General features: G+C 36.5%; 1 protein-coding gene across 6 annotated transcripts in view; it reads right to left on the bottom strand.

Annotated features, from left to right (window-relative positions):
• The window catches only part of wdfy3 (WD repeat and FYVE domain containing 3), a 96,215-nt gene that overhangs the window by 38,323 nt on the left and 30,976 nt on the right, over positions 1-26,916 (bottom strand). For 5 of the 6 annotated variants that reach the window (XM_051108965.1, XM_051108967.1, XM_051108962.1 and 2 more), the window contains exons 8-20: positions 26,111-26,277; positions 22,517-22,984; positions 22,152-22,250; positions 19,594-19,787; positions 18,807-19,264; positions 15,703-15,786; positions 14,775-14,946; positions 12,372-12,586; positions 11,324-11,436; positions 7,987-8,221; positions 6,103-6,203; positions 995-1,213; positions 414-595 (exon numbers count right to left, since the gene is read on the bottom strand). In XM_051108965.1, coding sequence (XP_050964922.1) covers positions 414-595; positions 995-1,213; positions 6,103-6,203; positions 7,987-8,221; positions 11,324-11,436; positions 12,372-12,586; positions 14,775-14,946; positions 15,703-15,786; positions 18,807-19,264; positions 19,594-19,787; positions 22,152-22,250; positions 22,517-22,984; positions 26,111-26,277 — 2,707 coding nt within the window. The remainder of the gene's footprint in view (positions 1-413; positions 596-994; positions 1,214-6,102; positions 6,204-7,986; positions 8,222-11,323; positions 11,437-12,371; positions 12,587-14,774; positions 14,947-15,702; positions 15,787-18,806; positions 19,265-19,593; positions 19,788-22,151; positions 22,251-22,516; positions 22,985-26,110; positions 26,278-26,916) is intronic. The other variant, XM_051108966.1, reaches the window with a different exon arrangement.

Raw genomic sequence — 26,916 nt, 5'->3', positions numbered from 1 at the left:
TCATTAAAATAGTCCATGTGACATCAGCGGTTCAACCTTAATTTTATGAAATTATGAGAATACTTTTTGTGACTTAATTCAACAATTTATTTATAAAATTAAGGTTGAACCACTGATGTCACATGGACTATTTTAACAATGTCCTTACTATCTTTCTGGACCTTGAACGTGTCAGTTGCGTCACTGTCTATGGAGGGTCAGAAAGCTCTTCGATTTCATCCAAAATATCTTTTGTGTTCCGAAGATGAACGAAGGTTTGGAACGACATGAAGGTGAGTAATTAAAGACAGAATTTTCATGTTTGGGTGAACTATACCTTTAAAAGAGGGCAGAGAAATAAAATAAAAATAAACAATAATACCACAGTTCCCCATTAGTTCATAAAGTTTTCTACATCGGTAGTTGAGCCACACCTTGACCATGCTGACCATCTGTCCATCGATGTAGAGAGTTGCCATGCTGTTCTTCAGCATTCCCTTGCTCATAACTAACACCAGGTGGTGCCACTGTCCCTCGGTGATGAGGTCAGCGCAGCGGAAGCGAGCACAGCAGGGCAGGATCTCATAGAAGGAGGACTCCTCACTGAAGTCATCCACTGTGAGGGGAAAGAGGAAATGATGTCACGTCACTAACCACAGACAAAGGAACTTTTCCTCTGAATTTCAGAAGAAACCGGCTCTTAAAGCCTACATTAAAATGGCTTAATTGTCTAGCATTGGTTTGCCCACAAACATACAGTAAGCATGGTGACAACAAGCTAAATTAATATTTTAATTATTTAAAATAGTTAATTTTTTGTGTGTTTACAAACAACAGCATTTTGAAAGTCATTTTGTATTAGATTTGTTTTTTAATTCAAGCTGACTTAGTTCCACATACAGAGGAACAAAGGTTGAAACGATCATCTGATTCACCAACATTCCACATCATTAGAACTTTGCTGAGATCAACAGAAAATAAAGATGCAGAACAGGAAGTTGTAGGAAATACTTGCCGTAGGTCTGAAGCAGCTCTTCCTTAGTGGACACGATGAGAGATCGGTCTTTAGCAGAGAGCACGATGGCCAGGCACACGTAGTGCTGCTCAGATGAGGTGGCCCTTCGCACCACCGTAAGCAGACGCACGGGATGGCTTTGGGGAGGCGTGCTGAAACGCTCAACGCAAAACCACGTTGAGTAACTCAGGCCAGATGGGGGTGGAAAGAAACGCTCACCTGAAGAGATGAAAATGAGGATATTTAATATTAAGAGTTAGTTTCTTGTTTTGCATCATTTGGATATAGAATGACACACAAGAATCACAGTTGTCCAATGCTACATGAATATTAATGTTGATGGTTTTCAGAATACCTTTTTTTTTTTTTTTTTTTTTTTTTTTTTTTTTTTTACCTTTTTTAAGGTAAAAGTTACACTTCCTTTAAAAAAATTGGGGGTTGGTAAGATTTTTTATTATTGTAATTTATTAATGTGATACCAAATCCAAATTTTTAGTATTCATTACTCAATCTTTAGTGTTATATGATTGTTTAGTAATTTTTTTAATATGCTGATTTGCCGCTCAAGAAACATTTCTCATCATTATCAATGTTGAAAACAGCTGTTTTACTGTCCTGTTTTTACTGTCACTTTTGATCAGTTTTATATGGAAGCCGCTTCCGCCACTGAATAAAAAAAAAATAACTGCAACGTTTTATCCCACAATTCTGATTTATTTTTTCTCGCAACTGCGAGTTTACATTTCACAATTCTGACTTTTTTCTCAGAATTATGAGATATAAACTCGCAATTGCAAGTTATAAAGTCAGAGTTGTTATAGAGTTGAGATATAAACTTGCAATTCTGAGAAACAAAGTCGCAATTCTAAAAAATTAAGTCAGAATTGCATGATCTCCCAAGTGTGAGTTTATATCTCAGAATAGCTTTTTATTGCTTTTTGCACTTTTATTTATTTATTTATTTATTTATTTTTTTAAAATAGTAGTTACACTACCATTAAAAAAAAATTGGGGTCGGTAAGATTTCTATTTTAATATGTTTTCAAATGTAAATTATTGTGATACCAAAGCTGAATTTTTAGCATTCATTACTGTCTTCAGTGTCACATGATTCTTTAGAAATGATTCTAATACGTTGATTTGCCGCTGAAGAAACATTTCTCATTATTATCAAAGTTGAAAACAGCTTTGCTGATTAATATGTTTTGATATTTTAATTCCTCTTATTTTTTTTGTCAATTTTGATCAATTTTAAATGGAAGCCTGTTTCTGCCACCAAATAAAACATTTAAAAAGATAATTGCCACTTTTTAATCTCACAATTCTGACTTTAATTTTCGGACACAATTCAGACTGACCTTCTCTCAAATGCGAGTTTACATCTCATAATTCTGACTTTTTTGTCTCAGAATTGTGAGATATAAACTTGCAATTCTGAGAAATAGTCACAATTCAGAAAAATCAAGTAAGAACTGCATGATAGAAACTGGCAATTGTGAGTTATTAAGTCAGAATTGCGAGATATAAACTCAGAACATGTCTTTTTTTCCCTCAAAATTAGAATTTCATAATTTGCAAATGTGAGTTTATATCTCTCAATTCCGAGAGAAAAAGTCAGAAGTGAGAGTTGTGAGTCGCAATTGTAAGTTTATATCAGGCAATTTTGAGAAGAAAAAAAATTCTGCATTGTGACTTTATATCTCGCCATTCTGACTTTATAACTCGCAATTGCGAGTTTATATCTTACTATTATAAAAATTGTTCTGAAAAGTCAATATTGCGAGTTTGTATCACACAAAAAAAGTCAGAATTGTGAGATAAAAAGTCGCAATAACCTTTTTTAAATATTTATACGGTGGTGGAAATGGGCTTACATTATTTTATGCGTCTTTGCTGAGAAAAAAAAAAAAAAATCATATATATATATATATATATATATATATATATATATATATATATATATATATATATATACACATACATATATATATATATACACATACATATATATATATATATATATATGAATAATAACAAAAAAGCATGAATAATAATAATCTTACTGACCCTAAACTTTGGAACAGCAGTGTATCCACCTTATACTTCCTGTAAGAGCAGGTGGAGCCATTTGTAAATTTAATGTACCTGGCTTCCAGTGTCATTCTCTTCCAGCTATTTTTAGCTGTACAAAACAGCTTGTTTTGCTGCTTGATATTGCAAACTGGCATGTCTTACCATATTATTTTACTGTATTATCTTAATTATGAACTCACTGGTTTGTAGTGAAAACAGATTTACCATTTACTGCACTTCATTATCATTCTCATTATTTCCCAAAGGCGGCTTATGAACCGGAAGTCTCGCACATTACCAGAAAACAGCTTACTTCCGCATTGAAAAATAAGGTGGATATTATAGGATAACAATTCAATAGATCTTGGTTTGGGGACCAACCTCACTGAATAAATCTCCTTGGACGTCACATAATGATTTATTACATCAAGCACACATTCTTGAAAATGTAGCCCAAGCTACTTAGATACAAGATAGAACAAATCCACTTTGGCTTGTTCCCTAAACCCAGGAAACCCCTGGAAGAGAAACAGGAACAATGAACTACACTGCAGGAGATGTGAATGAAACTCTCTGAGCGAAAAATGATGATGTCATCGACAAAAATAGGTCAGAGAATATGATGCAGGAGACTATCTATAAATACTGAAATCATCCATTCAACAGAGAGAGAGAGAGAAGAGACAAGGAAGAGGAAATGGGGAGGATGAAGGAGATAGAGAGAGAGACAGCAAAATGAAGAAAGACAGGAAGGGAGGAAGATGGAGAGGCAGCGAGCCCTGAATCACCTCATTAATACTACATAGGCACTTGTACGCCCACTCAGGGCTGCTGTGAGCCGGTGGCGCTCGAACAGGAGCAAAGGCACACAAACAATTCCTGTCAAGCTCTGTCAAGTTTCGGTGTGCTTCCTCTTTCCTCTAGACTCCAATGTCTTTGCAAGAATTCAGTCACAGCGCTGTGCTCCTGTTCCTTCTACCTCTCGCCTGTCATGAGCCAAGATGCTTCTGAAATTCTGTCAAGCTGCTATGCCCTCCTTCACGATCCCACGTTTGGGAACTCAAACTCACTCAAAAACTCAACAGCAATAATCTGTTAGCAATAATCTAAAAACAATATTTTAGTTTATTCCACAGCTTCTTGGAACACTTGATTGTGATTAGTCGATCATATAACAACAGTATTGTATTCACCATTGTCCATGGCAACACTCCAATGCTATTTTTGTCTCTTTAATCCCTTTTCATCCCTTTTTAGATCTTCTGGCTACCCCAGAATATGTATCATCTGCGATAGTATCGTAATTGTTTTAACAATGTGTACATAGGCGATCTGACTCTTGAGTCGGAGGGGCAAGAAAAAAATAAATCAATAAATAAAATAAATATATTTTTCAGATAAGCATCAAAATAATGCCCTACCATATTGCAACTCACCAAAGCAGTCAATACAGCACAATCAAAAATAACTTAAAGAGGATGCCAACGTTTACTTAACTGTGGACGAACTTTTGACACTTGCTGCTGGTTTGAATCATAAGGCGCATTTCCATTACAGATTACATTACAAAGATAAACTTTGGCGATATTATATAAATGTCGATCAAAGACTACTGCGAAATGACAGCGTTTCCATTAACCGATGTTATGCGACTAAAACATAATTTGTTCCTCTCGCGATATGTCATTGCAACGGATTTTGGTAAATGCGAAAAAGCCGTTTCCATTACAGTTTTGTGAAATATTACTTTTTCGAATTGCCATTCGATTGTTTCCATTAGGCGTATTTTCAATTTGCAATTTAAATTTGTGCGTCTTGATGGGTAATGGAAACGCAGCTATAGACTGTAAAAAATATCAACGTAATGTCCGTGACGTCACCCGTGTAGGTTTCTAAAGAGCATTTCTGAAGCTCTTAGTGGGTAGGAGTCGGCCGTCGCCATCTTGGAATCACGTCACTGCAGGTCACTCCCAGATAATCGAAAATGGGCAAAGAGGCGGGGTGTGGGTGGAGCTGGTTGCTGAAACCACGCCCACCCAGTGCGACGGTGGTGACAGCAGCGGCAATCCACCTGTCACTCAAGTGGCCACGCCCTAAATTATGCAGAACTTTAGGGCTTAATATAATTTAAACGGATGAATTAAAAAAAAAAAAAAAAAAAAAAAAAAAAAAAAAATCACCACCTCACAGTTGACATGAAGGGCAAAATTAGCTATATAGACCAAAACCACTTTTTTGTACCAGGCTGTAAACATTTTTTTTCTGCTGTAAAGATGGGCATTTTAACATGGGGAGTCTATGGGATTGACTCCCTTTTGGAGCCAGTCTCTAGCGGCCAGTCGATGAATTGCAGTTTTAGGGGCCGTTCACATATCATGTCTTTTGCGCGCTCAAGTTCGTTATTTCTAATGAAGATGCGCGGCAGCCACGCTCATAACGGAAGCGACGCGGTCGCCATGCGCAAGCGGTGCGACGTGCTCGGTTTTTTCAGGCACGTCCGCGCCGCATCGAGATGAAAACATTTCAACTTTAATGTAAGAATTTGACTCAAAAGATGATGCACACTTTTAGAAAAAAATGGATTTTTAAAAGTAAAAATGCCCATAAAAGGTAAAAATCAACTTAAAACTTATTGGAAAAGATTAATTTCTATCACTGCTGTGAATTAACCACGCATAATAGGACAAATATAAAAACAGTAGTCCTTAAGATATTCCAGCACAATAACACACTCAGCAAAATATTGTCTAATTATCGTTATTGATAAAATTCCTAGAAAACATCGAGATATTATTTTTTGTGAAAATTGCACACCCCTATTCTGAGATCTCAGTCACCAAGACAAGGTTTATTGTGTGACAATGACTTGTTTGCTGTACATCATGGACAAACAACTACAGCATATTTCATCAATTTAATATACTTTTTCATATTTTGGGCTTTATCTTAATAAAGATTTCCAAAGAGTAGAAAGCTGCCGGCTGCTGTTATGCAAATTATGGGGGTTGGGGAAGAGTGTGTTTATGAGCACATACCATTTCCCATGCCGCTGACCACCGCCCCGTCACTGACTCCAGATGTGTTGGCATTACTGGACGGTGCGTTGTGAGGGGCCAAACTGGGCAAAAACAAGCAGCTGAAGAGAGAAGATGGAAATAATAAATGAATTTCAATTTAACAGAAATCCCAGCGGGCCAGACATTTCACACATTTTATTCTTGTCATAAACAGTCATAAGCTTAAAGAGATGCGGATGTTTATTTGTGGGTGTCACGCCTTATGTAACACTGACAGAATGTGCTCACCATAACAAAACTGAATTACACTGTGTACAAAACATTATAAACGTCCACTGATGGACCTTATTCAAACACTGGATATTACGAAATGTTAGAAAAGTAAATAATGTGAATGGGTGCCACCCAATGCAAGATTCCTGCGAATCCATACTTCATTAAACATTCAGCCATTCATCAAATAAACGGAAAACCATCCCAGTGTCACTCAGAGCAGCTAAACGAGTCTCTAAGGAGGCTAATTAACCCTGACAAAGGAAGCCTCATGTGTCATTTTAATATTGAAAAAACTGGCAATAACAAAATAAAAATCCCACATCACATTAACAATACAAGCATCCACCCAAAAACAGTGAAACATTAACACCTCCCACCAGACAAGGAAACGTGTGAAGAAGGGTTCAATTTGGCGACAAATCTGACAAAAACTATGGAGAAGCCCTTTTTGGAAAAATAATTCAGTAATAAAATAAAAATATATATTCAAATATACAACAAATATTTCAGTAATACAATACAATTATTATAAATATATTATTGTTATTATATTAATATAATACCACAATATTTAATTAATATAAATAGCAAAACTGATTATATATTATTGTATATTAATATAATTATTTTGTAAAAATCCAAACATAAAAACAAGTCTATGAACATCAGTATGGGGGTTAATGTCCACCTCCTCCCCTCTGTGTGATGCTCTATAACCTAAAAAGCTTTAAGCCCAGCTGTGGCAGCACCATTAGACTGGTCTGCAAGCCCCAATAAGGAACGTGTTTACATGAATTTTTCATGAAGGCAGATGGGGAGCGCGCTGTGTGTGTGCGCGTTTTGTCAGCATTCGCAAGATGAAATGTGGGCCAGTACAAGTGATTTTTTACATCTTCAATTATTCTAAGCTGCATGTTCTATTCCGATGTAGGAGGAAGTATTCAAAGACGCAGGAGGATTCTGGCTAAGACGTTTAAAAGATACATCATTTGGATTGTCTGTGCAGTCGGTGGAGGTTTAATGGGAATTTGTGGCATTTAAGTCTGTAGAACTGCCGCATAATTGTTCAAAAACAAGGCCACTGGGAGACTAACAAAATTCAGTCTATGCACAACTAATATTATTGAAGCAATCGGGTCTCTGTTATGCGTCCTGGGTGCAAAAACGAAACCGCTGACCCATTTCCTACACATAAATCTCCCATTTAAGCAGCTAATAATTTGGAAAGAAGACAAATGATGATCACTGCGCTTTCATAATTAATGAAAAAGATGAAATATTAAAGATCTGTTATTTCCAGTTTAGCACATACCCTGATGGGATTATGTTAAACAGAAACAGATGGAGGCTCAGTGTGGATTCTTTGTTGCGCTTTGAACTGAGATACGTTCGGAGATGTAAGCGCATTTCAAGTCTCTGTTTTTCAGTGAGCTTTAAACTAGGTCAAGCTTTTAAAAGCACAACACCAAATAAATTTTTGATTGACGCCTCTATCTGGTAAACACATTGTGAATTGAAGCCAATGAATTTCCGATGCCTAAATGGACGTCTGCTTACAAACGGTGACTGTGCAAACAAATCTCGATCTTCAAAAGATACAGGCTAGATCTGCGCTGGCAGCCTTACCCGAATCCCTCTAATGACGTGTCAAACTCCACGAAGGCGGGTGTGACGGAGGATCCATGGAGACGGATGTCATGGGGCGTCGTCATGGAGACCAGGCACTTGACTCGGGTGAGGGGCACAGTGCTGCCCTCAGCCGATCGCACCAGACTTCGGCTGATCCGGTACTGGCTGTTGTCCTCGTTAATCGTGAACACGCTATCTGGTCCAAAACCCTCCATGGACAGAGTCATGCTGTCTGGATGTGGAAAAGGTCAAATGTACAGTCAGGCTGGTCCCATAAACTCTACTGCTCTTTTAGTATTACACTATTAATTCAAGAAATAATGTGATTTGCGTTCTGCAAATCAGTTTTCATGAAAAATATAATACGTGTTAATGGGAGTTAAAAAAAACATTTCAGCATTTTTCTCCATATAATGGACTGATATGGTGCCCCAATTTGAACTTCCAAAATGCAGTTTAAATGTGGCTTCAAACGATCCCAAATGCAGGTGTAAACGATCCCAGTCAAGGAAGAGGGGTCTTATCTACCGAAACAATCAGTTATTTTCATTAAATAAAATACTATTTAAATACTTTTTAAATCTCAAACACTCGTCTTGCCTTTCTCTCCCTAAACTCTGTGTATTCTGGCTCAAGACAGTTAGGGTATGTCGAAAAACTCCAATTGTATTTTCTCCCTCAACTTCAAAATCATCCTACATCACTGCAGAAGTACCAACACAGTCTTTGCAAAGTGAACATGCAAAGAAGATCAAACACCCTTAACAAAAAAGGTAAAACAGCGATATAGGACGATTTTCGAAGTTGAGGGAGAACATGAGATGGAATAGTTTCGACATACCCTAACTGTCACAAACTGGAGCAAAAACAGTCCAAGCAGAGCAAGATAAGACAAGCATTTGGCATTAAAAAGTATTCAATTTTTTTTTTTTTCCCCTAAATGAAAATAACCGATCATTTCACTAGATAAGACCCTTCTTCCTCGGCTGGGATTATTTACAACCACATTTGGGATCGTTTAAAGCCGCATTTAAACTGTATTTTGAAAGTTCAAAATCGGGGCACCATACCAGTCTATTATATGGAGAAAAAATGCTGAAATGTTTTCCTCAAAAAACATAATTTCTTTATGACTGAAGAAAGAAAGACATGAACATCTTGGATGTGGGGTGAGTAAAGTATTTGTAAATTGTTGTTCTGGAAGTGGACTTCTCCTTTAAAAAGAACATGAATAAAATATATAATTGTTTAAATAAAATATATTGTTTAAATTGTTACTGCCCTAAGTTATTTTGGAATAAATGCAAGATGCATAAAAACACTAAACTGATTAGATTTATACTTAGGTTTTAATAAACAGAATAGCCTATTAATTATATTGATGATGTAAAAATGCAATAAAGATACAATGGTAGTGTAAGTACTGTTTATTTAACCAAGAAAATGTGACTGGGACATGAATTTACATTTAATTGCAGATATATAGATATATATATATTTTATATAGATATATATGTTTTCGATTAGGGATGTAGCTATATCAAAATATCACAATACGATAATATTGCGAAATTAAGTCCATAATATTTATTGCGATATTTAAAAAAAAAAAAAGTGAAAAATTGAAACAAAAAAATAACATTTTGTACATTTTACAGTTCAATTCCTCTATCTAATGCACTTTGAGAGTTTGAAGTTAAGAGCTCCAACCCATGATCTTAACTAAGAAAACTTAAGTCAGAAAATTGACTTGTACCTAAACTCTTTCTATTTGTGATGTACTGTCTCAGTCTAATTCACATTGGTGTTTTAGGAAGCCAAACAAATTAGAATATAATAACAATAATAACAACAATGACAGTAATAGTCATATACTGTAAAACAACTGTAAAATAAATGAAAATAAATATTTCATAGGTACATTATTTTTGCTTTAAACTACAGTAGAGAAATTACAATACAATCCTTCCTAAATTGTACACTCGAAAGAGATATTTTGAATTTGGACTGCAGTAACGTTACTCATTTAAACTACTAGTTGTAAGCAATTCATACTTCACTTTAAAGCATTTATTTTGATGGAAACGGCAGAAGAGCTTTTGACGGAAACTCCAGCTTCGATGAAAAAGGTTCACAAACGCGTCTCACTACAAATCTAGTGAAATGCTGTAATCATCTGCCACAAAAATAAAGCATAACTGGTGGCCGTTGCATTCTCAAACATGTGCTAAACTCACAGCACATCCAAAAAAACAAGTTCACTGGATTAACTGTGAACCGAGCCGTTCTGAGGTGCAGAAAACACTGGATCACGAGCTGATCGCTTTGAAACGCGCAGCGAAAATAGACTTGATGAAGGGATTAAGCCATATTGTGCTTCTGGTTTTAGTTCAATTGACAGATACTGTGCCAAAACACAACTCTAAAGACCTTTTATGTTAGAATAAGAAGTTTAAATATATTTTAAAGAATATTTTAGAACAGAAGACCTATCGTTTCAAATCGTCATGTGACCACGATAATCGTTACATCCCCATTTATTTATTTAATGTTTTATTTGTTAGGGACAGATACAATAAACATAGACGAAACTGAAATAACAGTCATCACCTATTTTCTATACTTTCAAGCCCTAAGAATTCATATATAATAAATGGCATTTCACTTTCATCTAAAGTTGCTGTGTAAAGAGTACAGCAGCGTAACCATCAGTGTGATGTCAAAAACGGAATGCTAAAGGTATGAATAGCATGTGGGTGTTGAATGTTGTAAATCTGATACTATAGAAGCAGAGGGAAATTTCCTGTCTGGCAAAATCTTTTCACTCTTTTAAAATTAGAGTTTAAATAACTTAAATAACCTCATTCTGAGGTAATCAGCTGTGGATAAAACCAACAAAAATATCTTCTTGCACTAGACCCTGGACTGACTGCACAATTCCTCTGAGGCTCTACTAAGCAAGCAGAAAACCTTTAAATTAGCAAGTTCAAAAAGGACTCTCTGGACATGGTGAGAGCTTGGAGAAAAGTAATTTCACTGGTAATTAGGGAAGCTGGGAACTCATCTCCGGCAAAACCCCGTTCAATTGAACGTCTCTCTGCTGGCAGAGCCGTGGAGAGCGAAAGGAGAATGTTTTGTTTGATTCTGATGGTGATTGATGGCATTTCACCAAAGACCACAGTCAGTGAAGCCTGAAGTAATGTCCCTCCTTTCACTGGCCCACAGAGAAACCACAGAGACAAGACCACATAACACTGACACAAACTGTTTACGGGACGGCACAAAAGCACAGTGACAGCTCTAGCAGCCTTTATGCATTCATTTTTTTCCTTACTGCGCATTTCAGCTTCATAGCTGAGGGAGCTCGGCTTGTGGACCCGATACTGCTTCAGGAGCTTTTTGTCCCAGGCACCGCAATTCAGTGGATTCCCAAGTCGTAAAAATTCCCTGGAAAATACATAACACATTTTATAGAGGCAGCAATAACCCACACAACTGCTTGCTCTTTGAGCACAATCACAACATATTAAGAAATCCAGAAGACAACAAATGTAAATGATTAATGTTAAATAAATGTAATTAAAAAATATATAAAAAAAATAATCATTTTAACTACAATAATAATTATATATTTATTTACAAATAATGTATACATTATATAAATTTAATATAAATATATTATATAATATAAATTATAATAATATGTGCATATATTATACATATATTAGTTTAAATATGGTGAAGATTATATTTATTTATTCAAGGATTTTTCTGTCGCATGACATTTAAACCATACAAGACAGATTTTGATTTCTCAAATGAGATGAAGTGAATTGCTTTTTTTTTTGCTTTATTTTGTAGTGAAGTAAGTCAGCATCCTCCATCACGTTAGACCAGCCATGCGGAAAATTGAAATCGCTAATCCGTTTGACTTACAGACGACCCATGGAGAGCTTTGAATAATATTGAGATGTGTCAAATTTGATCATTTTCTTTTTATGCAAACATGCAGCTGTGATAAGATCAAATCAGTAAGGACCGAATCGTGCAGGAGCCCCAGGAGCAAAACAGATCTGAACTGACTCATCTGGCCTTTGTATAAACAAAAATCAGTTCAAAAGAGCTCACATGTGGGAGACCAATCAATAAAAGGTTGGGGGCAGAAACATGTTCCTCAAGATATTATTCATAAATATTAATCACTTCAAAAAATCTTGCTGAGACTTTGAGATGCAATGGACAAAGAGCTAGCCCTCTGATTCGAACTGTATCACAGTTGTGGACTATAATGTGTACGGTGTATTGAACAATATAATATAATATAATCTTTTATTTTTATATATTTTCCTAATTATGTAAATAACTGAGCAAACTGGACTCACCTGAGCACCATCGGCTCTAGGGCCTGGGAGGCCAGTCGCTCAAACATCCTCTGCAGAGGTGGGTGGAGTGGGTGATCTTCATCTCCCAAAGCACAGCTACAGCGCTGAAGCAAGCGTGAGTGCAGACCCGCCTCACACAGGATCTGCTGGTTCCTCTCTGAATGCACCAGCAGCTGCAGGATGTTAGCCACCGCCAGCTGCAGGTCCAGAGCATGCTGAGGAACAGAGCAAAGCTTACACTTACAGTAGTACAATCAGCTCAGATTAACATTAAAAATCTGACATGCAATCAAACACAGCATGCTATTACTAGTCAAGTCTAAGGAAAAATAAAAGGCAACTGAGCTTTCACCGGGAGTTTGACTGACGGGCTATCTGACCAATCATAACACTGAATCTGCCATTTTGTCCAACAAACAAAATTGAAAAATAATGTGCACTTATTTTTTTCCGTGGGTGTTACAAGACTTCTGATGTTCATTCATGTTTATTTCATGCTATAACTAGTAAAGCGGAAGAGATGATTGGTTCACGTGTTACTTGAACTGAGTGACAGTGATGTCACGACACATTAAAAACAGACTAAATTTGAAAGCTGAGACTTTGTTGAATACCGAAAGCAACCTGCTCAGTCTTGTCTGTCAGCATGTTGTCAGTGTCCTCTTTGCTGTGCCATGTACTTTTGACTGCGTGACAACATGATGTGTAGTGTGAAAGCGCCATAGCTTGTCAGACTTGTTGGCAACAGTAACTTAGGTGGGGTGGGTCTTTGCGAAGGGTCAATGAAATCAAGCTTTTTACAGGCCTGTTTTTTTTGGAAGGTACACCCCTAAAAGGACTGTGTGGATTATAACATATTCATTTATGTCATCAGCATGCCACAGATGCTGTTGATTACCACAGAATACAATTTCATCTTGTCCCACAGATTGTAAAAACAAAACAACACAATGAATGAAAAAGACACTGAATATAAAATACTTATAATGGAAGTTTATGAGGCACTATACTGTACTGCCTCAAATTCCTCCATTGTAAGCATGGAATTCTCTAGTTACTCTCTGTACCTCTCCAGGGAGTGGCTTAAATCGTGGTAATCATTTCTGCAGTAATCGTGGCAAACAACATAACAAAAATGCTGCTGATACAGCTAAGGCCCTTATGAAATCTGTTTTATTCTTTCTCAAATTCCATTTTATTTTTTTCTAAATTCAGTTTAAGTTTTCTGGATTCTGTTTTCATTTTTCTAGACTCTGTTTTAATGGTTCAAATTAATAATATTAATTTAAAAAGATGTCTAATTAATTGAAATCATAATACTCAATTTAACAGCAAGCTGTTAAAAAATTTAATGAAAATCTTGTATTCAGTTTTATTTTTACCAAATTCTATGTTTTCCATTGATTTTCTCAATTTTCTCTAACTGATATATATATTTAATAATAAAAATTATATATATATATAAAAAATTAATAATAATTTTAGTAGTAGTAGCACTATCATTACATTGAGTAATATAATTCTGTCACAGTTTCTTCAAGTTAAACTGAACTTTTATTTTGGTATTTGGTTCGGTTGCAGTGTAGACCTTTACGTTTTTGTATGTATATGATATGATGACAGTTTTTCTCACAACTCTCAGAGCAGATTACGTTCATGTGTTAATGTACTTAAATACTGGGGCGTCAGAGGCTGACATCACGAGCGTGCTTCAGTATGTGTGTAGTAAACGAAAACCGTGCGTCTGCGTCATTCATTCACACAGAGAAACAGAACATGCAGGATTCATATTTAAATAGTATTTTTGCAGCTTAATATTCACATACACTAGTCAACATGTTTTGATTTAAGTGTACAGACCTACTTTTGATTTATTCATCCAAAATTTGGCAAATACTGTGACAGTTATACAGTAAATTTCATTTTTACGACTGGATTTCGCAAATTCCGTCCGCATTTTCTGTATCGCATAAATCATAGGGCCCTATACAGCTTAAATGGGAACATGCCTTTAAGTTTCACACAAAATACCAAAAGGATGCATTAAATAAATTACAGTCTTTAACTTTGACATCTGACTGTAGGTGAAACACAGAAAACGATGCTAAAATTCATAACTCATTAACTCTTTCAAGTTACAGTCACTAATCCTAAATAAATAAAAAAATAATTTAATTAAAACTTTTGACCAGTTGAAAAATCAATTTTGAGGTAGCATCAAAAAGCCATATTTAATGCTAATAAGCTCAGCAACACATTCTTACAGTATCTCTCCTAGCTACGTATCAAGACTAAAATTTTGCATTAAGCATTTCCATGTGGGCTAATGACTGTGTAGACACCAAACATGGTGTCAGCTCACAAGGTTTTGAGACAGAGCCAATGTCTACAAGCAGCTCATACCTCAGGCTGTGTGTCAGAAGAAACGGAGGGTAGGAGGTCGAGCACTGCCAACACTGCTCCAGGGTGGATGACTACAGGGTCTGAAGAGTGCTGGGACGGATTTCCCATGTGCAACTTTAGGTCGGTTTGGGCTTTACCAGGAGCAGAGTTGGATGAGCTGTGATAGCCGTGTCTGTTGGGAAAGAAAAGATCACTTAATGGCTCTCCTCAGTCTCATCACTTAGTGTCAGTGTCTGGAAAGTGTAATTCACTTATACGTTTTGGCTTGGCAGTTTTATCCAGATAAAATCTAATAGGCTGCAAAAGCTTAAAGAGATATTTTTTAAAAAGGTTTTTTTTGTCCTTACTCTTAACTACAGCACTGAAATGTCATTTAAAAAAAAGAGCTTTGATATAATGTTAATTATGAATCAACAATCCCCACAGAGAGCTCGAAAAGCCAAAGGACTGAAAAAAAGTGTCAGCATAACCAGAGAAGGGGAAATTTTTGCAACTGCAAAGCTTTACAGATAAGCAATGGCAGATGAAATGGTGCAGAAAAAGATGAAAATACAGTCAAAGGAGATGATCAAGGAGAGGAAAAGTGAGGTTGCGAAAGTTGCAGACGGCAATCAGTCTGATCAGACAGAGGAGGAGATGAGTAAAAGCATCCTAAACAGGCCTGATGCAGTACGTTGCATATTCACACTGAAAACATAAAAGTAGAGGACTTGAATGCTAGTGTATATGTACAATATGGATCAATATATTCAAATAATTGCAGATAACCAAATTACAGTAAGGAAAGGTGTGAAACAAGTGAACAAAGGAAAGGTGGAAAGAATAAAACAGACTGGGGAAAAAGTCTGGGGAAAAGGTCTGATCACTCGACAAGCACAGAACATAAAATGAAAAAAGGAAAAGAGGAAGAGGTGGCAGAAAGCAGTACCTCTTCCTGGCGATTGCTGGCGTGCCCCAAGGAGAGGGCAGCGAGGTCTCGTGAGTTAAGCAGGGGGGCACCTGCTCGGCACGACTACAACGATTCACCCACACACGGACACGCGGAGTCACGACCAAACAATTGACAAAGACAGACCAGACATTCACACAGCCGTACAAACACAAGCAGCAGATCCATACCACACACACACCCCGCGTGTGCAGCCAGGCAATGCCAGAGGTTACAAGAGACAAAGAAATGAGAAAGAGCAAGAGAGGGAGGCAGTTAGTTCCTGTTGAATACACAGATCGGGGCAGTGCACATAGAACACTAGAGGATCTACAGATCATGCAAATCTAACACAAACATGAGCCCAAAGCACAGCTACACTCAGATAGCATGTGAAGGCATTTGCATCTCTCCTGAAGGTCATGACTAATGAGAACGATACATTAAAGGAAACTACACAGCAGTCAGCAGATCAGGGATAAACATGAAGAGTCAACTAGTCGAGTACTCATTCTGCACCAGCTACTAAGTTGTAAGACACTAGCAGCGTTGGGGAGCAACTAGTTGCATGTAACAGGTTCCCCAAATAGGGAATAAAATAATCAAGGAATTTGCTTTAAATGTTGAGAGGTTTAAATGTTTGAAAATGATTAACAGTTTAGGAAAATTTGAAAAAAGTTTTTGGACATTTAAATTTAGAAAAGTAATCAAAAAGTAATCAAGTATATTCGGATACATTACATTATTTAATACAGTAATTGAAATCATTACACTACTTATGACATTTTCAACAAGGTAACATGTAATCTGTAATCCATTACAGATTTCCAAAGTAACCTTTCCAACACTACACAATATTCAAACTACGCAAACCGTTTGTTCTTTGTGTCTTTGCCTGTTATAGAAAACAAGGAGAATTCTTTCTCACTGAATCCCTTTTTGTTACAAATGAATATTTACAGTGGCACTCTACGTGTTTACATTATGATAGGAAATTTAGGTGCATTCAAGTAGTTGGTGGAAATAAAACGAAAAAAAATAAACTACCCTGGCAGACTGCATTTTCTATTAGGCTAAAGTGCAAATTTTTAAAGGGGTCCTATTATGCTCTTTTACAAAGTCTTGATTTTGTTTTAGTGGTGTACTAGAACATGCTTTCATGCTTGGTGGTTCAAAAAACGCATTATTTTTCACATAATTTACATTATTACAATACATTTCTCCCAGCCTGGCACAAACGACTCAATTAGTTCTGGGTTCTGCCTTCCAAAAAACAAAATGTGTTGTGATTGTTAAGCTGTCCCACTGCGTTGCGATTGGCGAACAGCTTAGACAGTGTTTCAGTACTGCCACGGCCCTTGTCAAAGAAGCAAGTTCCGTGTACAACTGTTAAAGTGATTCTTACGTTTTAAATATGGATGTTTTTCTTACAAAAATGCATCGATTCGATACAGGAGGCCTTTATTAACCCCCCGGAGCCGTGTGAGGCAAATTAATATAACTCCGATTGCATTCGTCTGAAAGTCATATACACCTAGGATGCATGGAGGGTGAGTAAGTAATTCGCTACAGTAGTGCTGGGTCCTATCGTCAGCCTGCGAGATCGCGATACATGATATTATCCTGCTAATGTATTTAATTATTTACATACTTAGTTTCATTGCCCCAAACCAGCTCCAGCATAAGGCTAAAAGCAGCCTAACATTATCAAAAACATCATCACTGATTAGCCTAGCCTATTCTAGTGCAAGTTTATGCATTTTAAAAAAACACTCGCATCATAAGTGAAGCTAACGTTATCTGGATTTATTTTAATGATATTCTAATGGACCGCGTTGTGACATCATTGCATGCGGAAAACAAACGTTGTAGTCCAAAGGAGTCGTTCGTTGCAGTTCTTGAAAAGGGAATTTAAAAAAAAACGAAATATCTCCTGGAGTGGACTTTAAGATTTTTAACTTTGTAGATCTTTTTTATGCCCAAAGATACACATCACACACTGACTAAAGTTCAAAAAGTGAAAAAGCATAATAGGACCCCTTTAATTGTATATTTGAATAAAAACATAATATAAAACGTAAAATAAAAAATACTAATGAAATAGTCTTTTTAGAATACACATTTTTACATGCCATAATTTCCCTGATGGCAGTAGTCTAATTTTAATTTTTTTTACTTTTTTTTTTGGAAAATGCAAGCTCTCGGTGAGCTCAAACATGCTTTTAATTTTTTAATTACTTCACAAATTTATTTTTTTCCCTTTAGACTGTTCATTTTAAATTTTAAATGTAGTTGTGCACAGTTTTTATTAACACACTGTATTTTTTATTATTATTATTTTTTTTAGAAATCGCATAGTTTGTCAAAGTTATTATGAAACTGTCATTAGTGATATAATGTATGTGAATGTAAGAATTTTATTTTATTTCCACTTCAAATGTTGACTACTATATATATATATATATACCCATCTTCTTTGGTTCTGAGCACCAAATCAGCATATTAGAATGATTTCAAGGATGACACTGAAGACTTGAGTAATTTCACATGACACTGAAGACTGGAGTAATGGCTGCTATAAGAATTCAACTTTGTCATTAGAACAGCTTTTGTCAAAATTACATTTTAAAAAGTAGTTAAAATAGGAAAAGTTATTTTTAAATAACTGCATGCTAATATATTTTATGCTTCATATATAACGTTATTTATTATTGCATTATATTATATAAAATAATACCAGTGCACCAGTGTTTCTTTTTTTTTTTTTTTTTTTTTTAAGAAATCACAGTTTGTCAAAGTTATTATGAAACTGTCATTAGTGACATAATGAATGTGAATTAAAGAAAATATAAAATGTATGATGTCACACATTAATTTTCACATAATTCTTTTTTTGTGTAAAGAGTACTCGACTATATGTTACTCTAAATGCCCATCGTCACTAAAGTCCTCTTAAAATTTCTCAATAAATGTAAATTGCTCCCTTAATCAAAAGAGGGATTTCATTTTTTTTTTTTTTTTTTTTTTCCAGCCATATTACTGATATTACATCCAAAACACGCTGATCCTTTCTATTCACAAAGAAAAAGACGATTTATCCACACCTGTCAAAGGAGTCGGTGGCCATCTTGTACAGGTAGATGAACAGCTTGCTGCAGTGCTTGAGTGTGGGACAAACGTTTTCGGCAGGTATGATCTCATCCTCCAGTAACCGCTGGAATGGTTGGGCGTTTGAGGGGAAGACGGTTGCTGGACCAACTTTCTTAGCATCCGAAAAACATCCCAACAGTCGCACCGCATCGGCCAGCTTCTCATACTGGATCTCGGTGCGAAAGAAGTGCGAGTTGGCAGGTTCGTAACGCATGGCTGCCGTTAGAGTGCAGAATACGGTGTGTAGAAGTTCAAAGACTTTGTTCTGGTTGACCTTCTCCCAGCCGCTGACAGGTGGAGAACAGAGAGAACGCTCCATGGCTACCAACAGTGAGGTCACGTACACAAAGCCGCCCACCTTGCGGAAGACGGTGCGCGTGCGGTGGCTCTCGCGCAACACCGCTAACAAAGCCTAATGAGAAACAACAAACAATGTCAGGTGAATTCAAAATGAAATCATAAGGATGGAAGTTAATTGTGATCCTGGACAACAAAACCAGTCTAAACCAGCAGTAACCAAAAATACATTGTATGGGTTGATTTTCTTTTATGCCAAAAATCATTAGGATATTAAGTAAAGATCATGTTCCATAAAAATGTCCTACTCTAAATATATCAAAACTTAATTTTTGATTAGTAATATGCATTGCTAAGAACTTTATTTGAACAACTTTTTTCAAACGGTCAAATATTTACTGTTTTCCACACTGATTTCTTCACACAGTTAGAAATATGCCTCACCCGCAGAATGTCAGTTTTGAGCTGTAGTTCTGTTGACGGTGCGGAGTGCATAAGGCCGAGCAGAGTACCCATGTCATCATCTCCAGATGGTGACAGCACCAGCTGTTGAATGATCATCAGAGCGTGTTCGCGACACTGACGGTACTTCACAATGTTGTGCACACACCGGGCTCCGCCAAACTCCCGAAACAATCCTGAGAGATTCAGATTTTCTTGTTAAAAATTCATCTCGGTGTCATATAAGATTGGAGATGAGCAATTTTGGATTTCAGAATCAACTTTATAGCTTGGCAATATCTTCAATGTATTGTTTATGTAAATATTAGACCATAGTGAGATTTAGGAATGACTGATCACCTCAGTAGCAATGCCATATTTGGAATTACGCACTCATGTTCTGCAACAAAGCCAATCTGATTGGCTAGCAATAAATAAAGCATGAGTGCATCTGTGAGATTCTGAGACTATCAGCAGCCATGATACAGAAGAGAAATGATTACAGAGCTGAAGTTAAGAGCATTTCTCAACCAGAGACCTGACTCAGCACAAAGAGTGAGAATACTGCAGGGCTTGAGAGCAGGAAAATGAATTTTGACTCATCCCTGAGTGCTTAAAAACAAGGGAAAATGGGAGTACAATAACACCATTTTAATGAAAGCCTAAGGGGTGTGCTGTAAAGTTATAAAACAAGCAATATCAATCTTACATTTGTTTAAGATCATATGAAATCAAAAACTGACTTTTGTGACATTGTGTCTTTGTATATAGCTTTGAGACTTGAAATTAAGGATAAAACCCATAAGATCTTCATTCCTCCTCGGAACACAAATTATGATATTTTTGATGAAATCCGAGAGCTTTCTGACCCTGCATAGACAGCAAGACAACTACCATGGTTCAATGCCCAGAAAGGTGGGAAGGACATTGTTAAAATAGTCCATGTGACATCAATGGTTCAATAGTCGTTTATTCCTCTGCTTGTAAGCAAAGAGCGGCACATCTGGGATCTACACCAAAACACCAGCTTCTGTTTCAGCAGTACCACACGCAGGCATTGTGGTACTTTTGTGAACGCGTGTCAAAGACTGACACGGAAGAGAAGAAATTGTTGAATTGTTATTTTTGTTTTCCTTGTGCACAAAGTATTTTCGGAGAAGAAAAGTATTATTAAAGGAGAAGTTCACTTCTAGAACAACAATTTACAGATAATTTACTCGCCCCCTTGACATCCAGGATGCTCATGTCTTTCTTTCTTCAGTCGTAAAGAAATGATGTTTTTTGAGGAAAACTTTTCAGGATTTCTCTCCATTTAGTGGACTTCTATGGTGCCCCCGAGTTTGAATGTCCAAAATGCAGTTTAAATGTAGCTTCAAAGACCTCTAAATGATCCCATATACAGTATATATAATTTATATACTTTTTAACCTCAAATGCTCATCTTGTCTAGCTCTGTGTGAACTCTGTGTATTCCGGTTCATGACAGTTAGGGTAGGCCAAAAAAACTCATTTTCATTCTCCAACTTCAAAATCATCCTACATCGCTGTTTTACCTTTTTTTGTAAAGAGTATTTGATCTTCTTTGCATGTTCACTTTGTAAACACTGTAAACGGTTTTTTCGACATACTCTAAACTGTCTTGAACCGGAATACACAGAGTTCATGCTAGATAAGATGAGCATACAGGTTGAAAAGTATATAAATTGTCAATTTTTTAAAAAATAACCGATCGCTGCGCTAGATAAGACCCTTCTTCCTCAGCTGGGATCGTTTAGAACCATTTGAAGCTGCATTTAAACTACATTTTGGAAGTTCGAACTCGATGGCATCATAGAATACCACTATATGGAGAGAAATCCTGAAATGTTTTCCTCAAAAAAATAACATTTCTTTACAACTGAAGAAAGAAAGACATAAACATCTTGGATGATAAGGGGGTGAGTACATTATCTGTACATTTTCGTTCTGGAAGTGGACCTCTCCTTTAAGGTTGAACCACTAATGTCACATCATAGACTAATTTAACAATGTCCTTACTACCTTTCTGGGCCTTAAATGTGGTAGTCGCACTGCTGTCTATGTAGTTCAAACTTTTGATTACATTTTTTTTTTTTTGTACAAAAAAATCTGTCTGAGACAGAAAAATTCCTGTTACACATCACTAAAGTAATACCAAAAACATCAAGAAAACAATTATACAAGGTGTGGGAGATGTGTACAGTTTTGTTTTACAAAACTGCGTAAATCTGCCGAGTTTCTGGTCAACAAATTTCATGAAGTCCTGATTTTGAAAAAGGTAGCTAAAGAGGAAGAGATGGTGAGACCAAAACTACTGCGTCAGTTTAATTCCAAGCCTACTGCTCGCCATTTCCTCTTTTAAAACCCAGCAAAATCAGAGCCATAGACTTCTGGGCACCATTCTGACACGTGGTGCTTTGGGTGATCAGAGTTTGTGTCCCGGCTTGTAGTCCTTTCCTAAACTCATTCCGTTTTGCAAAAATTCCTATTACAAAGTCAGAAAGTCCAAAAACTTAACATGGCCCAAAAACCATGGACTTTACCTGCATTGGTGTTTGAGCCTTGCAAGAGCACTGTGAGTGTCTCCATGACAAGCCAGGCAAGCTGTTTCTGCTCTTCAGCCACATTGTTCTTGGCATCACCTGATCACACAGCGGGGGAGCAGTCATTGAAATTATAAACAGTTTTAGCATTGTTATTACTAAGACTAAAATGAAAAAAAGTTCATTAAACACAATAAAATGACTAAAACTTGAAACTGAAACTAAAATATGAACAAAAAAATGGAAAGTATAAAAAAAACAAAAAAACACAAGCTAATACAAAATATTACATAACACTATAGTAGTATATAAATAATACTTAACCTTTACTAATATTAAACTAATATGGTTCAAAAAAGACTTACCCTGCTCTCCATGGGCTTGTGTTGGGTCTTTCAGCAGCGCTGCATATTTGTGAAGCAGGTTAACTAGCACTTCCAGCAGTCCAACTTCACGGAAGACATCACTGAAGACAGGGTGGTGGCGCCCGAGTTTGAGAAGAGTGCGAGTGGCTGTGATGCTGCATCCGTAAGAAGTGCTCGACTTTAACAGCACGCTAACGCTAAAAAGCTCTTTGCATGGTACGTAATTAAGTCCGAAGACAACAAACTCCAGTAGCTCGAAGTACTTGGACTGCACCTCCGGTAGCTTCGCTACTCGCTCTGCGAACTGCGACAGCGTATGCTGCGCTTCTAAGATGAAATAGTTGGCATAGTCTGCGGCGTAGATGTTGGCGATGGCTTCGAGGATCATACGTGCTAGTCGACCACTCTTGGCCTTCAAGAAGGCATTCTGAAGCACAGAGAAAGCCTGGATGTTTCTGACCGTGTGGCCTGAAAAGTAAAGAAAATCAAACTCATGAGTAAACAGTTAAAGGGATAGTTCACCCAAAATGGAAATTCTGTCAATAATTACTCACTCTCATGTCGTTATAAACACGTAAGACCTCTGTTTATCTTCGAAACACAAATTAAGATATTTTTAAATGAAATCCAAGAGCTTTCTGACCCTGCTTAGACAGCAACGCAGCTGACATGTTCAAGGCCTGGAAAGGTAGTAAGGAAATCTTCAAAACAGTCATCGTGACATCAGTGGTTAAACCTTAATTTTATGAAGCTACGAGAATACTTTTTGTGTACAAAGAAAACTACTTTATGCAAGAATTTCTTCTCTTCTGTGTCATTCTGTGTCAGTCTTTAATACGCATTCTTCACAAGAGTAGAAATTGTTGAATAAAGTGGTTATTTTTGTTTTTTTTTGCACAAAAAGTATTCTCGTAGCTTCATCACATTACAGTTGAACCACTGATGTCACATGGACTATTTTAATGATGTTACTTTTTTCAGTAATGAGTAATCAAACGAATTACTGTTTCCCCCATTACAACGCAGTTACCGTTACTGACAATAAAATGCTGCATTACTATATTTGAGCTCACGTTCATTTATGGAGGTGATGTGGGTGTTTACCTACATGTCTGTGAGTCTCACGTGGATGTTTAAAATTTAAAAAGTCAGGCCACTCATGGGGGTTATTATATTAGAAATAATAAGTTTAGATAGGAACAACTAGAGCTCGCGTTGGTATCATATGGATTATTTTAGCAGAGAGAGAATATTTGCTTTCGACGTGACTTACTTCATTTGAAAGTAAGACATTTTTCAAGCTTTCAAGCTTTCTATCCATATACATATATTTTATAACGTGATTTTTAGCCCCTGGAAAGTGTCTCTCATATTGTCCCACAGCAACATTAACATAGTGTAGATTAGTGTACAATGTTTTATTCATTTAACATATTTAATATTGGGGGCATCAAAGTTATTAGACATATTGTAACTTTTTTTTAAACAAGTAACACAATATTTACTTTCCCGGGTAATTTGTTACTTCTATAATGATGTAACTCAGTTACTAACTCAGTTACAATTTGTGAGAAGTAACTAGTAACTATAACTATTTTTTTTTAAAGTAACATGCCCAACACTGGACCTTACCACCTTTCTGTACCTTGAACGTGGTAGTTGCGTTGCCGTCTATGCAGGTTTAGAAAGCTCTCGATTTCATCAAAAATCTCTCAATCTGTGTTCAAAGATGAACAAAGGTCTCACGGGGTTAGAACGACATGATGGTGAGTAATTAATGACAGAATTTAAATTTTTTGGGTTGCTATCCTTTTAATGGACAAATACAACCAAGAAGATATTCAAAATGGCCTCTATTGTGTTCCACAGAAGAAAGTCAGTAATACAGGTTTGAAACAATATTATTGTGAGATCAAAAGTATGTTCAAATTCTATTCATTTAGCACCACAGTCTAGACTCTAGAAACTCCAGTGACCTTCGGTGGACTGCATAGCTAGTCGCACACAACCTCACAAATTTTCATTTCCTCTCAATCTGAATGCAGAAGTGTATAATCATGACAACTTCCAAATAATTCTGTTGTAAACAGGAGGTCAGTAACACATACAGTAAGTCACATTATACTCATAACTGATTAGCAGTGTCATAGATGAGACCAGCTTATTCGAGCTAGAGTCCAGAAGAGGGTTGACATTTGATAACAAAACCAAAATACAACAGTTAAACACATTTTTGAATAAATTTGTTGTCCATTTTCATTAAAAACAGCATTCAGGACCATGAAAATATGATGGTCTTGAACTCTGATTTGAGGACCAAGATCAAGACACTGAAAAAAATACGGTCTTGGACTTTGACTCAAAGATCAAGACCAAGACCATTAAAGTTCTTAGACTCAGACCATATTTGCATGGTCTTGGTCTTGACTTTGACTCTAGAGTATGTGGTCCTGACACCGACTCAACCCTCTTCTGATATCTGTCTCAATTCTGAGTTAAAACACTGCTACTAATGTCCTTGCTGCATATTTCTTTTTCTCAACTTCTGGAATAACGCTGAGTACAAAATTCATTACTAATGTTTATGTCTACATTGGGTCTTTCTGAAGAGTATATATGCTCTACAACTAGGCTTTAAGAAAAACATGCCGTATGCAATAATAACTACAAATACCCCACCATCACATGATCATAGCGCAAGACAAGCTAGTCATACAACCCTGCAACCCTTAAAAACACATTCTTGTGCATTCAACCTTTATGAACTTCCACTTCAATGAGCGCCATTGCTGGCTGAGTGAAAATGACACCGCAAAGTAGGGAATAAACGGCCTCTGTCATTGGCTTGTAGGAAAAGAGGAAGTCTTGATGTGACTGGGTGCATAAACAACATAATCTGCCGCCATTATTTTAATTACAGCATTTAATGGCTCTTGGCGAGGCATAAGACAAGCCAAACAAATAACCTAACCAGATTACACAGTAGGTGTCTGCCGTTTGCCTCCTTCTGACCAATTAATGCCATTTACAGCCAGTGAACACTAATGTTTTAATTCTCCCTCAGAAACCACAGGTTTCCCCTTCTTCTCCTTGTGTGACTAAAAGGGTAATCTAGCTGACGAAGAGAGGCAGCAGCAGACACAGATGAGGAGGTTAATAAATTAAAACGCCAAGAGGAAGAAAACAGCTAATCTCACTCAGTGGTTTAGACAGCCATTGATTACAGCTAGGTTAATTCATCTCGCAAGCCCTTACAAAAGGTTCACCTCCTAATTTTTTTAAATAAATACATATAATCATTCAAAGAATCATTTGAATTACTTTGTTTGGAAGCAAGAAAAGAATCCCAGCTGATGCAAAAATGTGAATGACTGCAAATATAGAAGCACACTAAATCTCGAAAGTATTTAAGTAATGCAGGCCACTTAAGCCTCAACATTGCAAACTTGTCATCTGATTCCTAAAAACCTCAATTTCTCCATTTCCTGGCCAAAGTTCAACATACCCTGGAATTTCACATCACCAACTTTCACACCCAGCTGTGTGGTGACATAAGTTAAGAGTCAAGTGCATGTCAATTTATGGAGGGCTAACCTTTCCCAGAAGGCTGTGGAACCACAAAACCTGGAAGCAGGAAGGGTGCTCCGGTGGTGAGGCCAGCTGGCTTCAGTTCGCTGACACCATATGTGGTCAGAGCGGTCACCAGGTTCACCAGGTCCTTCAGAGCATCTTTGGATTCATCCTCTTTGGCCTGCTCCAACCTAATATGTACAGCAAGCATAACAGAGCATATCACTCCTCCGTCCTATCAGAATTTAAAAGAACTATACTTTTTGACTTTAAATTACTCATTTTTGGGGGCGAACTATCACTTTAAGCTAACACTTACAGTAAACATATTAGCAAAATAATGAAATACACTACCAGTCAAAAGTTTTTGAACGGGGAAATTTTTAATGTTTTTAAAAATCTGCATTTATGTGATCCAAAGTACAGCAAAAACAGTACAATTTTGAAATATTTTTACTATTTACTAAATAACTGTTTTCTATTTGAATATATTTTAAAATGTAATTTATTCCTGTGATCAAACTAAAAATTTCAGCTTCATTACTCCAGTCTTTAGTGTCACGATACCTTCAGAAATCATTTTAATATGCTGACTTGCTGGTCAAGAAACATTTTTTATTATTATTATTATTATCAACAATATTTAAAACAGTTGAGAGCATTTCTTCATGATATATATATATATACATATATATATACACACACATATTCATAGAACAAAGAAACCTGAAACACATTCTACTCAGCTCTTTTCAACAAACATAATTTTTTGAGCAGCAATAAATGTTTTTTGAGCAGAATATTAGAACGATTTCTGAAGGATCATGTGA

The sequence above is a fragment of the Labeo rohita genome, chromosome 5 (assembly GCF_022985175.1).
Source record: "Labeo rohita strain BAU-BD-2019 chromosome 5, IGBB_LRoh.1.0, whole genome shotgun sequence".
Classification (NCBI taxonomy): Eukaryota; Metazoa; Chordata; class Actinopteri; order Cypriniformes; family Cyprinidae; genus Labeo; species Labeo rohita.
The sequence above is the reverse complement of the archived record's forward strand: the minus strand, read 5'-3'. Positions and strand labels throughout refer to the sequence as shown.